This window comes from Mucor mucedo, assembly GCF_025094135.1.
Source record: "Mucor mucedo strain NRRL 3635 chromosome Unknown EV154scaffold_2, whole genome shotgun sequence".
Taxonomy (NCBI): Eukaryota; Fungi; Mucoromycota; class Mucoromycetes; order Mucorales; family Mucoraceae; genus Mucor; species Mucor mucedo.
In genome coordinates, this window is record NW_026252286.1 from 421,312 (window position 1) to 435,505 (window position 14,194).

General features: G+C 38.3%; 7 protein-coding genes across 7 annotated transcripts; 2 read left to right on the top strand and 5 right to left on the bottom strand.

Moving 5' to 3' along the window:
- Position 1: 1 nt before the first annotated feature.
- EV154DRAFT_410310 (Metallo-dependent phosphatase-like protein) lies at positions 2 to 1,720 on the bottom strand (the record flags this gene model as incomplete). Its single annotated transcript, XM_051595393.1, has 5 exons — positions 2 to 769; positions 823 to 934; positions 991 to 1,296; positions 1,350 to 1,438; positions 1,490 to 1,720. The coding sequence occupies 5 exons, from the start codon at positions 1,718 to 1,720 to the stop codon at positions 2 to 4; spliced, it is 1,506 nt and encodes a 501-aa protein (XP_051463507.1).
- A 22-nt stretch (positions 1,721 to 1,742) lies between these two features.
- On the bottom strand, positions 1,743 to 4,003 carry EV154DRAFT_433999 (putative acyl-CoA dehydrogenase). The gene is made up of 11 exons (XM_051596755.1): positions 3,889 to 4,003; positions 3,778 to 3,836; positions 3,472 to 3,730; positions 3,140 to 3,419; positions 2,756 to 3,085; positions 2,662 to 2,701; positions 2,436 to 2,602; positions 2,210 to 2,374; positions 2,017 to 2,161; positions 1,934 to 1,960; positions 1,743 to 1,879 (listed from the first exon to the last, which is right to left on the bottom strand). The coding sequence occupies exons 1-11, from the start codon at positions 3,942 to 3,944 to the stop codon at positions 1,812 to 1,814; spliced, it is 1,596 nt and encodes a 531-aa protein (XP_051463508.1). The 5' UTR covers positions 3,945 to 4,003; the 3' UTR covers positions 1,743 to 1,811.
- A 761-nt stretch (positions 4,004 to 4,764) lies between these two features.
- EV154DRAFT_535429 (uncharacterized protein) lies at positions 4,765 to 6,435 on the bottom strand (the record flags this gene model as incomplete). The annotated part of the gene is made up of 6 exons (XM_051604072.1): positions 4,765 to 5,275; positions 5,342 to 5,500; positions 5,555 to 5,779; positions 5,836 to 5,973; positions 6,075 to 6,308; positions 6,362 to 6,435. The coding sequence occupies 6 exons, from the start codon at positions 6,433 to 6,435 to the stop codon at positions 4,765 to 4,767; spliced, it is 1,341 nt and encodes a 446-aa protein (XP_051463509.1).
- Positions 6,436 to 6,835: 400 nt separating this feature from the next.
- Positions 6,836 to 7,482, bottom strand: EV154DRAFT_405333 (Vps53-like protein; the record flags this gene model as incomplete). The annotated part of the gene is made up of 3 exons (XM_051595336.1): positions 6,836 to 6,904; positions 6,973 to 7,191; positions 7,261 to 7,482. Coding segments are annotated over 3 exons (510 nt in total), but the record flags the coding sequence as incomplete, so codon positions are not given.
- A 439-nt stretch (positions 7,483 to 7,921) lies between these two features.
- Positions 7,922 to 9,715, bottom strand: EV154DRAFT_490461 (adenylate cyclase associated N terminal-domain-containing protein). The gene is made up of 4 exons (XM_051599423.1): positions 9,410 to 9,715; positions 9,120 to 9,347; positions 8,982 to 9,067; positions 7,922 to 8,917 (listed from the first exon to the last, which is right to left on the bottom strand). The coding sequence occupies exons 1-4, from the start codon at positions 9,665 to 9,667 to the stop codon at positions 7,963 to 7,965; spliced, it is 1,527 nt and encodes a 508-aa protein (XP_051463511.1). The 5' UTR covers positions 9,668 to 9,715; the 3' UTR covers positions 7,922 to 7,962.
- On the top strand, positions 9,716 to 11,944 carry EV154DRAFT_490464 (uncharacterized protein). Its single transcript, XM_051599424.1, has 4 exons — positions 9,716 to 10,272; positions 10,324 to 10,815; positions 10,879 to 10,956; positions 11,027 to 11,944. Exons 1-4 carry the CDS (start codon positions 10,102 to 10,104, stop codon positions 11,885 to 11,887), a joined length of 1,602 nt encoding a protein of 533 aa, XP_051463512.1. The 5' UTR covers positions 9,716 to 10,101; the 3' UTR covers positions 11,888 to 11,944.
- Positions 11,942 to 13,974, top strand: EV154DRAFT_490465 (uncharacterized protein). The gene is made up of 3 exons (XM_051599425.1): positions 11,942 to 13,178; positions 13,246 to 13,608; positions 13,672 to 13,974. Exons 1-3 carry the CDS (start codon positions 12,020 to 12,022, stop codon positions 13,767 to 13,769), a joined length of 1,620 nt encoding a protein of 539 aa, XP_051463513.1. The 5' UTR covers positions 11,942 to 12,019; the 3' UTR covers positions 13,770 to 13,974.
- The last annotated feature ends 220 nt before the right edge of the window (positions 13,975 to 14,194 follow it).

Sequence of the window (14,194 nt, forward strand, 5' to 3'; positions counted from 1 at the left end):
ATCATTTTTTTTTTTCGTCACTTACCAATTTTGCCATATTTGACCAAATGACCCATTCACCGACGCCACCTTGGATCTTCATTCTCATGTTATCCATTCTAAATGGTACTTGGCTAGTACCTGTCTGTCCATCAGGACTAGTAACCTCGATACGTAATGTGTGGGTGCTGTAATCATCAAAATCATTGGGTTCCCAAAGTGTTGTCCAAAGAGGCATGTTATCCTTCATACTACCAACAAACTTTGCAGGAAATGGATGATGTTTATCATCCATAAATACTTTAATACGCAGCTCTGTAGGTTCATACTCAGTGAAGACTAAAAATCGAATATGGCTGCTTTTACGAACATTTTGCAGCGGCTCTTTGGAAGGCATGGTGAACCGCGAGTCTTTGGGGTTGGTGATTAAAATAACAGGTGCGGGTTTGATTTTTTTGGGCCAAACAATTTTGTTTGTTTCTGTAAGAGGTATAGTCTCTTCTGCGAGAGCTGGTGGGATTTCGTCGATAGGTAGGTCGATATCAACGAAAGAAATCATGTCATGGTCAACAGCAATGATACGATAGGAGCCGTGATCTTTCATATCTGACAATTCTAATTCCAGAGAATCTGTACTTTTACTGTAAGATTTGAGGACATCGCCAAGTCCTGCTGTTAATCTATGAAGATGCCCGCAAAAATATATACTGAAATGGTTAGCTAAATCCCCAAAAGTATATCCTTCAGTCGATTTTCCAGTCAGCATTGTAGTGGTTGGGTAATGAGAAAACTACAAAGAAAATCAGCATTTATTACTTGACTCGCGTTTTAATATATATATACCAGAAAAGTATGATTGTAACTATTTGACATGATCTTCGAGACGAGTCTATTCATTGTATTAGTCGTTAGATAGCCAAAGAAATTGAAAGGTCTCGAGGGGCCTTTTTTAGGACTAAAATAGACTGATGCATGAACACACTGTTTTGTTTTCATCCCGTATAATCTTACCAGGAGTCGACAACAACAAAATTGTACTCTCCGAATGATTTAGAAACTTGCCAACTATATACACCCTTTCCATCATCCAACAACTTTGCGCTTTCACCAAAAGTTTTATACATATTGTTTTCGGCTTGCCAGTCAACTAAGTCGAAGCAGTCATGGTTACCTCTCATATCGTACCACTTGGTGGTATTGGCGCCTTGCTCTACTGCAGACTTATAAACTTGCCATTCTTCAGGGTGTTGAGCGGAGACTGTACGTGTTTGATCTTTTGCATCAACTAGATCGCCTGTAACTACTACAAATTCAGGCCTAGAATTCTGTTAATTATCCTGATATTTGCTTGTTCGCTCATATAATATTACTTGATAACGGGTAAGGTAGACTGAAGAAAATGCAAAAAGTGAATAGTGTGGCCTTTGGGTTGAAATTTCGATATGTGTAAGTCGGATACCTAAAAACGAGTGTTAGCTTAAATGTACCCCATTCCTATTAATCAACTTACTTGAATGAAGTAAAAAATGTTGGCGGCTGAATCACCCATTTGTGTAGCGTTCCTTAATCCGGCATGTACAAGTTTAGCTGGAATGGTGTCTTGTTTTTGTTTAAGAAACCAATTATCTTTTTCATTTGCTTGTCGTAAATCTCTAGTAGAAACAAAATTAAGTCTAAAAGTCTGTATCAGACCCAATATTGTTATCAGTATCCAAAAATACGAAGACAAATGTAGTTTCATTTTGAGAACATGGATAAAAAATAAAATGAAAATGCTAATTTTTATTTCAGGAGATAAAATGTTGGTCAATAGTCACACAAGCTCAAGCATATCACATCTTGGCACCCATGAAGGTAGCAATCTTCATGGATTGTCGTACTCCCAAATCTAGCATGATTTCTATAGGAAGGTTAATATCATTATTTAGAAAAATATTTCATTTAATTGACTAACCTTCAGAGCCTCCTGGGATAGCATATGCTAAATTTTTTGGTCAGTGAAACAAACATGATGTAGCAACCTTAGATAAGACTTACCTCGGACTTCTCTGTATAAACGCTCAATTTTTTCACCCTGTCCTCCCCGTGTGTATGATAGGCCGCCAAATATTTGGGCTGCCTCGCGAGCACAAAACTCAAATGTTTGTGTAGCTTGTGCTTTGCACAATGCAATTGGACCACCCTATAAAACCAGTCAGTAAATTGTTTATCTATCAAATGAGCACTGTACCAATCGCAAAGGCAACAAGTGAGGAGGGATTTTTGTGGTTTGATATGTCAATGATTCCATCCAAGCATGAGTAGCTTCAACTTGTCTGATCATGTGAGCTATCTTGTTACGAATAACAGGATGGTCGATTAACTTTTTGCCAAATGTTTCTCTCTTGTTGGCATACTACAAAACGCGAGACGCATAAATAAGTATATTAATCCCCTATAGTGATCAGCAAGCTTACCTTGATAGACTCCTCAACGCAAACTCTCGCGAAACGGTTTGCTTGCATAATGATACCCAATCTTTCGCTATTAAAATTCCACATGATGTATTTGAAACCCTTATTTTCTTTGCCAATCAAGTTCTCCTTGGGTACCTTGACATCCTCGAAGGTAACATATGCTGTACCTTTTATAACATATCCAATCAGACTATTGTATATCAAATGATGATATTTAATTACTCACCTGATGGCCAAACACCACTACACAGCATCTGTTTAGTAGCCTGCATAGAAGTTAAAATTAGACATAATTTTTAGGTTTCACGATATCCACTTACAACACCAGGCATTTCGCGCTCAACCAACAAGAACGATATACCTCCAAAACCAGGTCCTCCAGTTCTGCAAGCAACCGTAAAGTAATCGGCAAAGACACCATTGGTAATCCATTTCTTTTCGCCATTAAGTAAATAATGATCACCCATGTCTTTGGCTTCACATTGCAGACCTGCAACATCGGACCCACCTGAAGGCTCGGTGATTGCAAGACAAATCATCTTCGTACCAGATAAGCAGTCTTTAACTACCTTGTCTTTAAGGAACTGAGATCCAAAATGCAAAATTGGAGGAAGACCAATGGCTAAACCGCCACATAACGCCCAAAGAAACTAGAAGACATGTATTTTAGATTTAATTTGGATTTGACTCAGTAATCAGCTTACACCGCCAGATCCACAGCGTGCAATCTCATCGGTCACAATAAGAGTGTGAAAGTTATCCCAATCCTTAGGTTCAATACCTGCAGGAAGGCCATAAGGAAGCATATTCGTATCTACATGACCTACAATTGCTCCTTGAAAGCCAACCTTAGCTGTCTTGACAAACATTTCTTTGGGAATTGCTTTGGCCTCATCCCATTCATGACAAAATGACATGATCTCTTTTTCTACGAAATCACGTACAAATTTACGAAGCTTTCGATGAGAGTCATTGTAATAAGGGCTATTATACAAAGCGATAAGAATTTGATTATCACACAACTAGAGATGCGTACCTATACCAGTCTTGATACCACATGGGATCCCCAAATGGAACCATATCTCCAAATGGCTCCCCAACAATCAATGGATTTGAATTCGTCGTGTTGTCCAAATCTTCCTCTCCCAATTCTTCTTCTTGTGCAGAATCGTCATTTCCAATTAGACCAATCTCGTATTTGACAGCCAATTTTTTTAAAACACTTGGATTATGGAATGCATCAAACTGCTTAGATGCATCCGTTCCTGCCGCTTTTAAAAGCACCTTTTTACCTCCTAAAAATTGTTAGTACGCCATCATGTGTGAAGCTTCCATGTCTTACCTGGATGGTCATCCAAGAAGTTGGTCACATCATACACTTTGCCATGAATAATAATCCAACTAATTGAATAAATTAGTATTATTTTAAAAACTATAACGGCCTACTTTTTACCAATCCTTGTCGACTGAATGTTTAGCGACTTCTTCAATACTGAAATTTTTAGACATAGTTCATCAACTTTTTTTTTTTTGAAAGAATGAAAAAAATGATTAATATAAGTATGCGTAAAAAAAAAAAAATAGAAAAAGAAGAGAAAAATCGGTTTTTATAGCTAATGTATATTGCGTTGGGTGACTACTATCCCTTTGTTTATTTATCTTTTTGTACTTTACACATGAAAAGTAAATAAAGCGCTTAGTTTCCGCATGTGATTTCCCCACAAGAAGTCCTTGGAACGCTGGCGTATTAAATTAGCGGTCTTTAACAATTTTGTTTGTTGTTGTCGTTAAAATGTGTCACTTTTTTAAGGAGAACTTGCATGTAGTACCAATTGACCCAGATTTGCCTTAATCAATGCTATTTTTTATTTGTTATCTGCATTGGTTGCACTTTGTGTACTGAAATACGTGAGGGCCATAAAATAGTATTCAGCGCTAGATTAATTCAATAAATTACACGATATATCATCCGATATACTTTTATAATTGAGTTTGACTTTGCGATTTGGAGGAAAGTACAACACAGACAATCGACAAGCTTTCTTTGGTAGTATCCAAGCCATTACCCATCACATTACTCTTCCTTTCTTACGTCTTACTGATATTTAAGAATAATCACAACGCGCATATAATGAATACATGTATATTCTACTTCTTTTATAAGCCCATGCAAAACCAAAGAATTTAGTCAGCTTTATTATTAGAATCACCTTGTATTGTAGTCTATTAAAATCGAAGCAAAATGCAAGACATTGGAATAAATTTGTTCCTTTTTCAAACTGTTGAAAGGTCCTTTCAGTTGAAATGAATATCGGGAGTCAAGAAAAACCTATTGGTTATCCCTTCGCTCCTGTAAGTCCTTGCGGAAAGCCATACCGGTCATGACAAGCTTTCTAAAATTCTCATTCAACCGGCCACGCGTACCTTCTGTAGTCGGTGATGACTGTGTGGGTGATGACGTGGGCCTGAAAGGCGAATTGACGGTATTGAAGTTGGAAGCAGCAGTTGATGCCATACTTGACAAGGATGTGGTGATGGAGCTCGGAAGCACAGTAGGATTTGCACCTGAAGCTACTGTGGATTCAGCAGGCAGTAAATTCGAATTGTCAACTAAGTTATCATGTTGGGAAATGCGACGTTGGAACATGTCTAACAAGGCGCCTTGGTCGGGTTTCTTGATACCCTTGAGCTCTAGTAAGCGTGTAAAATTACCTACATGCTTATCGCCAATGAGCAACAGGTAGTTTTCTACGTACCCTTCTGAAGGCTCTGTGGGTGACATAACAGTTTTTAGAATAGCTTCTACTTTGGATATTCCCTTGTTGACAATGCGGCTATATCTAGTGTGTGTGTGTTTGGTTAATTTTGCTTTTTACATATATATGCATACAGATGTTATTGCTTACGAATTAGGAATAGTGGTTGGTCCATCGGGTGATCCCATGGATGGCATATCCATTAGTAAAGTCTTGATAGAATGTGTATCAAGTAACAATTGCTCTGCACCAATTTCTGATATAGGTTTACATTTGAAAATATGGGTCAAGTATTTAGATATAAAGATTCTGTTTAAAAATCATTAGCTCATGTATAGTAGATTGTGATATGTCTGTACTTACTCTGCAAATCTGTCATTAAAAGTACGGTAGTAACGTCGATTGGCAATGATTCTGCTGACCACGGTAGCATTGCGTTTGATAATGTCTAGTATTTGACTTACATAATCAGACTGATCACCTACAGTATCCATAGATCCCCAAGGAAGTTTTGTCATCTGAGCCAACTGTGGCTCAAAAGCCTGTTCTAAACTCCTCACAATGGCATCAATGCAAATAGACATGGCTCTATTACAAAGTTTTAACACTTAATATATAACAATGTATTTTAATTGTAATGATACCTCATGAAGCCTTCTTTCACACCTTCTAAATCAACCTTATCGGAATAATTGGCATCAACCTTTTCCCTTAATTTTTCCTCTAACTGAGAAGTGGTCATACAGCAGTAATCTGCGGTATTCAAAGCCAAACTTGCAAACCTAAAATGTTCGATGGTGATAGTCTTTTTTTCGTTTCTGCAAAAATTGAAGAGGGTTAATCTATCTTTTCGACGCGATCGTTTCATTTTTTTTTTTCTTACCTTGCTAAACCGCCCAAAATAATTTGGTTACAATATGAGTCCAAATGTTTAGCAAATAACTGACAAAGATCAAATAAGGCCTTTCCTGTGGAAAACTTGGAGCATTGGACAAGTGTTTCTCTATAAAAATAAAATAGATCTGTGCTTGAAGGGAGTACTGCCATGGTACCATCGTCCTCTGCATCTGCCTTCATGTCAGACTCAATGTAAGAATCAATCATGGATGATATTGTTCTACATTTTGGTTAAACTCTGGTACTATTGCTATGTTTTGAAAAAAGGCTTACGCATCCTCGGCATTAATATAAATGTAAAGGTAGGGCTGGAATGAGGCAGAAATTTTCTTTTCAAAGTTGAACATATGTTCATTTTTATTGTCTTCCTTATACTATAGATCTTAAGGATTAAAACGAGTTATATTTTTTATTCGATTTATACACTTACATATCTTTCGTATCTCTTTGTCAGTTGTGCTTCAAATTCAATCGTCAACTGTAGGCCTTTCAACAGATCTTTGACGTCGGGTGCGTTGTTTTTCATGACCAAATCCAAGTCAGATCTATCGAATAAAAACAATCAAGATCAAAACATAATCACAGACAATTTATAAACCCCTACTTTGTATAATCACAGAACTTTTCACAGATCCTTCCACTTACAGCCCATGAGGTAGGGAAAATATCGGCGTGCTCGTCATCACAAGTTTTTAAAATACGTTTTAAAAATGCATATCGACGAGATATATTGTCAAGTTGCGAAACTTCCTCCAAAGGTCTAAAAATCTGTCTATAATTAACTAGTTGGAGATCCACATAGCGCTTGATTATCTTCTCTCTGTAAAAAGGTTAAATAAATGTCAAAATCAATAGTATATGTAAGGGGTGACTTGTTCCCATACATACTTTGTAGTGTCCCCTAGTACCGAAGCTACTAGACATGCATCGTGTAACAGCCAAGGTTGTCCAACCAACCCGCCTTCCAAATTGAACCCATTTTCTAATTCTCGTAAGACGCATATCTCCAAATGTTTCTTCAAAGCGGTGATTCGATCTGATAATTGGGAAATTTGTGGTACACTTTTGTAGGATTTAAAATGTTGCATCAATTGGATAACTGCCTGCAGGATAGAACAAAAAAGGTTAATGTCCCTCATATTTCATTTTAAGCACAATTATTTGCAAATTACCTGCAGTAATTGAGCACTCTCTTTGTATTGCTTGTTTTTTGACATTGTTTCCAATTGATCTACTGCAGTGACCAACATTTGAAGTCTTTTCAAGACGGTGACTGAATGCGTCAAGTGCCTTTTTGCATAATCTAAAGATTTGACATCGTGAGTAATTTCTTGAACCATGGATTCCGATTGAGCTGCTTTTGATTTGATGTCTTGAATTTTTTTGAATAGTTCCTGGTTGTTGAGATGGTCAACATTGTGCATTATACGAAGAAAAAAAAAGGAGGTATATTATACCTGAATGGCTTCTTTGGCTTTAGCCAAGTCTTTGTTGTCATCCTGACCTGCTTTGTTAAATTGGGTGTCCGTCAAACGCTCGGCTTCCTTGTTCATCTCTGTCATCTTTACTTGGAGTTTGTCGAGTACGCCTTCCACAGAGCCTAATGATTGTTCTACAGGGCAGGAATGAGAATTAAAATACAGTTCTCCTTTCGTGCGTTTCGAAATTACCATTGGGAAATAACTTATTTAAATATTGTGTGGGGTCGAAGTCGGGTGAGTCTAAAGGATTTTTCACATTCAAGATGGACAATGCCTTTGTTTCTAAATGAGGAGAGACTTTATAAATACTTTCTTTACTCATCTTTGCAAGAAAGAAAAAGTGTGTGCAAACTGAGGTTTAAAAAGAAAAAGGTGGATTTATTTATTTTGGGTTTATCCTGCATGTTCAACGGTGATAGTGACAAGTTTGCCATTCACAATAGTAGTCTTGAATTGTTCAGGTACAGGCACTTCCTTATATTCACTGTCTTCTGCCTCGACATCTTCAGGCATCAAGACGTTCAATGAAGTGGACTTGGCAGATAGAATCTCAACACCCAAACATTCCTTGGATAAATAAATCTCACCACTATCACATTTATCTACAGCGATGGTAGGCACAACCTTGAAAACTTGGAGTGCAAACGATTTACTGTTGACAATATCCACAGTAGACACAGTTGAATCCACAGCAATACCACACTTGATACAAGAATCCATAGTCACCGCATTTACCTTACCCTTGATACGAATTGTCGAGTTCTTACAGTTATAGATATAGACAGCTTGGTTGATTGCTGTCTCTTCAATTACCACATTGTGATTTCCCTCATGGTTTTCAACAACCCATTTGTTGGCCTCCAAAGAAGTCTTGGCAGCCTTCTTTAAAGTGTATTTATCGGGTTTGTTGGGTGTAGGTGGTCCTTGGCGCTTAGGTGATCCAGGTGCGGCAGCCACAATGGATCCAGCACGAAGTGTGGGATTTTTATGTGTCATCTCACTCTTATCAACTTTACGCAAGTTGGCAGTAACACTGGTTCCCTTATTGATCTCGGCAAAGACGGCGGAAGCACCGGATGCTTGTTGAGCGGGCTTCAAGTCATCCATGACCATGGGTGGGGGTGGGGGTGGAGGTGGTGGGGGAGGTCCACCAGCGCCAGGTGCAGGTGGTGCAGAAGGTGCACCAGAAGCTGAAGCACCAGAAGAAGGTGACTTTCCAATGAATGATTCGGGCTTTTCACCTTGTGCATTCCAAGTCAAACCTGTAGGATAGTTTTCCTTGACGAAAACAGCTAAACTTTCGATAAAGGCACTGAAAGCTCTAGACCATTCGACGTGCTTGGGTTCCCTAATTAAATTAGACGTTTAATTAGTTTATTTTTGTCATACACACCTGGGCTTAATTTCTTTACTTTTCTTTCCATTCCTTGACAACACGGTTGCCATAGAATTGAGCGGAGTCTTTCATGTCGCGAATGAAAGGGACGGGTGTGGGTTCCTAGATAGGTATATTAGTATGTATTATTCTACATACCCAAATTGACACTTACACAAGTGAACCAACCCAAAGCGGGGATACCCTCAGCAACAACACTTAAATTGTTAAAGAAAGGGTTAGGACGGTTAGCATCCTTGATCTCGACGATACCAGCCAAAGCCTTTTGGATAGGTTCTAATAACTTCATGAAAGTAGCAGAACCCATATCAGGCTTTTGAGCTAATGTAGAGATATATACAATATCTCTTTCGGCTTGAACTGCTTGTTTCACCAAAAGAGCCTTTAATAAGGGAAACGTTAGTTTTGCATATATACCGCTAAAAAAAGGGAGAGTCGACTTACTTGAGAAGCAATAGGTTCACCTAATTCCTGAGACAAAGCATAGAATTTTTCAAGGTGCTCATTAACAGCAGCGTCGTGTTTTTCTACAATAGCAGGTGTTTCTAAAGAACTAGAAGTAACGGATTTGGGTGGAGATGGACAGGTGCTTGAAGCGGCTACTGCAGAAGCAGAAGAAGAGGACATGGCTAAATCCTCTAAACGCGTAGTGGCTACCTCAAGGCGCTTAATGAGGTTGGCTAAAGAATGGAATTCAGACATTAATTCACGAGATGTAGATGAAGAAGAATAAAAAAGAGAGAAAAATGACCTGGTGAGTTCATTAAAAAAAAATGTGGTAATGTCGGTGTATGAATAGAGCTTATGTCGTACGAAAGCTGTAAAGAAATGACATCAACAGAAGAACTTTTTATACAAAAAAAAGAAAGAAGAAGGCTTTACAATGATAATATACGTTGTTTTCCCGGAGAGATTTTATTTATCAGTAGGACCGCATATTACAACTGTTATATTATAAACCATGCATGTAAACATAATCGACCTACCTCATGATGATACATGAAGCAGTCACCTAAGACCTTTTAGGCTCTACAAGGGAATTAAATCCCCCCGACGACTTTTTTTTTCAGACGGTTGTATCTCCCTTTTTCTTTCTCTATTTTTCTTTTTTTTTTCAGATAAACCGGGGGCTAGACATGGAAAACGACGACCAACTTCAAACGAACTCGTATGTATGGAGTCAAAGTAACGACCAAGTGACTATCTCATTTCTGGTGCCTGAGTCAGCCAAAGCCAAAGATTTAGATATCACTATCGAAAGACAATATCTCAAAGCAGGTCTCAAAGGAGAAGAGCCTGTGTTCCAGGTATACTGTGCTTTTCCAGTAGATAAATCCACCCACTAACAGGTTTATTAGGCTAAATTATTCCAACCAATAAACCACTTTGATTCACTCTGGCAATTAGAAAAGAACAGTATGTCACCATTTTCTTCGCTTACTGCCTCACCCAGTCTTTCAATTGCATCTTCTTATGCTTTCATGTCATCACCTAATCACTCACCTAATTCATCCATGATTTTACCCGCTGCTGCCGATACGACTGGTATGTCTGAAATGTCTGATCTTTTGACCGGTGCACCTTCCTCTTCCTCCCCTCCCATGTCCGAGGCAGACGATATGATTTCTCAACCCAACTCGCCTACTCTACTTCATACACCTCCTTCTATCGCAACACCACCTCACTTGAAGAAACCAAAGTACAGAATCTTGACGATTCATTTGGAAAAGGAAGAGGAGCTGGATTGGGCTGTGCCTGTTGCAGGTGCTCATCATAAAGCAGAGATCATGGATATCACTTCTTGTTATTTATTGGCTCAATGGTTTGAATCTCGTATGGGAAACCTCATTGTAAGTTATAAAAATGATGTATTGGTGGGAAGAGATATGTACTAATTGTTTGTATGCTTGTAGAAAGCACTTGAATTGTTCACTTCTGCTGCAGAAAGAGGCCATACACAATCCATGATTAAAGCAGCTGTTATTTACGAGGTATATTAAAGAAAAAAAGAAAAAGGAGAGAAAAAGCATGAAAATTGACACTTTAATCTACTCGGTACAGACAAATAAGGAAACTTCAACCGCCACCAAGATTCCAGAAAAAGACAGTAAAAAGGCATTTGAGTGGTACAAGAGAGCTGCTGACTGCATAGAGCAAGATTCTGGAACAAACTTGAGTAATGGGCCTGACCCACTCGCATGTTATATTGTTGGTACAACCTATGGAAGTGGATCGGAAGAAGCAGATGTAGAAAAGGATTATCAAAGTGCGCTTTATTACTATAACCGCTGTATGACCATCACAGCACCACGCATCGATATCGATTTCTCCTTGTTGGATTCAGGCGATATTTTGCCCAGAAACCAATTACGTAGCCATCCTCCTCATACACACGATGAACGTTATTTCTGTAGTTCTGCTTTCCAAACCGGTTTGATTTATTTGTATGGATCACAACCTGAAGGAGAAACAGTGCGTTCTTGCACACACGTCGAAGTGGATGCTGATTTGGCTATTCGTTATTGGAAGGAGGCTGCTATGCTTGGTCATGCCCAAGCCTGTTTCAATATCGGTATTTTGTATGCCAATGGTATGGGTGTTGATCACGATCTTTGGTTGGCGGGCAAATGGTTCGGAAGAGCAAAGAAATTGGATTCTACTGGCAGTTTAGTACCTCCTGTAGGAGTTGAGATCGTTGACTGGGACATGACTAAAGAGCAAGAACAAAAGCAACAAGAACAAGCTTCTGCCGATAAAAAGAAGAAGAAGAGAAAGGTGAAGCGTTCTAATAGTAAGAAATCGACCAAATCAGACTCTGAGTCCGGCGATGATGTATTAGGTGCTATTGTGGCGCTTGGCTCTGTTATTACCGTGGCTGGAATCGCATGGTATTTATATACGAAAGGAAACAAGAGTCACTAAAGTAAATATAAATAATAAAAAAAATAAAAAAAAAAGTTTATTAATTTGTAACAACAACATCCGTTTTTTCCTCTTCTTTTTTTCCTCTTTTCTCTTCATATTTCTTTTTATATATAATTTTTCTTTTTTTAAATGCGAGAAAATTCTTTTTGTGATTTAATAGAGGGTCAACCAAATGTTATACTTGCTTTAGCAGCCCCGTCTGAAAGCACAAGTACGAGTATATCATCCAGATCCTCTTCATTAAACTCATCCATCCAATTGACTGCAGCTGTGCCTGAAAAGACAAGATGGTCATGTCATAAAAATGTCTTGATTTCATCTTCCAACTATTTTGAAAATATTTTTAATAACCAATTTCAAGAAACAGAGGCATCTATCGTATTTTTACCTCGTGGTATCTTCAGCTCTTCAGTACTGGATGACGTACTTTATTTCATGTACACCAAATCAATACAAACAACCAGTTTTGCTGAATCCGACGATCGGAACCTAGAAATACTAGACCAACTACAGTCCATGTACATGGCAGCGGACTATCTCGGCATGGATGATTTGTGTTCAGCCATCCACCAAAGCATCATGAAGCTAACACATGGTCTTATATGCTACTGTCACAGTTGTACATTACTGATTCCACAATTATTGTACTTTACCGGTCCAAATCAACAAAATGACCCACGCTTAAGCAAACTAACCCATTCTATCTTACGACTTTTGATTAATGACCCCGAAAAGACTCTGCCCACATTTTGGTGTAGCACCGCATTGGCTTCCTTATTCTCTCAGAGCCCCGAGATGGAGTCTTTACACGGTTATTTACAAGATTGCTTACTAGAACACGTCAATAAAAACAATGCTATTGAAACACTACACGGTTGCTTCTTAGCAAAGGATCGGGTACTTCATAGTGATTGGTCGCCTTTGGTGCACACCCAAAAAAGAATACAACAAGCCGGCTCCAAGCTATTGGCCGATCATTTTGATTTTTACTGTACCAAATACCCAAAGTTACTCTCCTGTGTTGACGGTGTTACTTACTCCTTTGAATTTCTGGACTATCTTTTATCCTGTGTGCTGGGAGATCAAATGAACGAAATCAATGCGTGTTTACTGTACAAGGGCATTGTGCGTAATTTAATGTGCAGAGATATTGTTCAACGAACCCCGCCTGTCAAGGCTATTCTGAAAAAGGCCAAAGATAAAACCGTTCGCTATATTGGCGCACATTTAAAGCCGATTAAAGAAATGGATACAATTGACAAAAGCGTGATTGAGCAGCTTGCAATAGGTAACAAAAATAAGCTGATTGAAACCATCATGTGGTGGTTAATGACTTTTCTATTATGTCAATATAGATCTTGTGGTACCTCTCAGCACCTTGCTGGATGATGACTCAAAAAGAAATGGGAGCAAACCCGGTAATAATATGAAACACCAAAGACCACCGTCTACCACCTCTTCCAATCATACCGATAGTAAAAAGAAATCTACGGCTCCACCTTGGAATATCAAGCTACGTTCCCGTTTATGTACTATTGTGTTTGGTCAACCCACTCTTCACTTTAAGGTCGGACAGCGGGTTCAAATATCAAACAGACCTGTATTTACGGTTGGTACCATTTCTTATGTGGGAAAACTCACATCATCACCTGACAATTCTAAAAACACAATTTCGTCGAACCATGACCTATTTCTTGGTGTCGAGTTAGACAGAAGCGGTAAAAATAACATATTCTATTTGGTAAATAGAGAATTAATAAGTTTTTTTTTCACCTCTATAGTTGGCACAAGCGATGGATCTATTGACGGGAAAAGGTATTTCACTACTTTGCCAAATAAAGGCATATTTGTCAAACCTTCCGATGTTACTTTTGCTTAATTTTTACCCACTTCTTTTTTTTTTTATACCAATTATTTTCACACCCTCATTTATCCCCATTATGTATTATGTATTATATCTCTTATTATTATTATCTATTGTTATTCCCCATCATCACATCAAATGAAATTTTATTGTTGTTTAAGCGTGTTGTGGCCCTTATTTTAAATTGAATTGCATTTTTGATGCATTTTGCTGCACCTCGCATGCATATCGTACACCAAGCCTGGTTTTATGAAAATCGCGAATTTATGCAATGTATCAACGGTAAAAAAATGGCGGGGTACATTGTTGATTATTATCTTAAATGACTTTTAACACGAAACAAACAAATCAATTGGTGAGAGTCTAGATACCCAAATTTAGACTAAATGAGTCTTTTTAAACTTATCGGTGTCGATTTCCTATTGCAAAGACTTACATCT

Coding starts and splice junctions, on each gene's coding strand:
- EV154DRAFT_490464 (XM_051599424.1), top strand. CDS start 10,102: ATGGAAAACGACGACCAACTTCAAACGAACTCGTATGTATGGAGTCAA. Junction 10,273..10,323: donor GAGAAGAGCCTGTGTTCCAG/GTATACTGTGCT, acceptor CAGGTTTATTAG/GCTAAATTATTCCAACCAAT. Junction 10,957..11,026: donor AAGCAGCTGTTATTTACGAG/GTATATTAAAGA, acceptor TACTCGGTACAG/ACAAATAAGGAAACTTCAAC.
- EV154DRAFT_433999 (XM_051596755.1), bottom strand. CDS start 3,944: ATGTCTAAAAATTTCAGTATTGAAGAAGTCGCTAAACATTCAGTCGAC. Junction 2,603..2,661: donor TAGTGGTGTTTGGCCATCAG/GTGAGTAATTAA, acceptor ATGTTATAAAAG/GTACAGCATATGTTACCTTC. Junction 1,880..1,933: donor TATCCCAGGAGGCTCTGAAG/GTTAGTCAATTA, acceptor ACCTTCCTATAG/AAATCATGCTAGATTTGGGA.
- EV154DRAFT_490461 (XM_051599423.1), bottom strand. CDS start 9,667: ATGTCTGAATTCCATTCTTTAGCCAACCTCATTAAGCGCCTTGAGGTA. Junction 9,348..9,409: donor GTGAACCTATTGCTTCTCAA/GTAAGTCGACTC, acceptor CCCTTATTAAAG/GCTCTTTTGGTGAAACAAGC. Junction 9,068..9,119: donor CTTTGGGTTGGTTCACTTGT/GTAAGTGTCAAT, acceptor ATACCTATCTAG/GAACCCACACCCGTCCCTTT.
- EV154DRAFT_490465 (XM_051599425.1), top strand. CDS start 12,020: ATGCGAGAAAATTCTTTTTGTGATTTAATAGAGGGTCAACCAAATGTT. Junction 13,179..13,245: donor GATTGAGCAGCTTGCAATAG/GTAACAAAAATA, acceptor ATGTCAATATAG/ATCTTGTGGTACCTCTCAGC. Junction 13,609..13,671: donor TGTCGAGTTAGACAGAAGCG/GTAAAAATAACA, acceptor TCACCTCTATAG/TTGGCACAAGCGATGGATCT.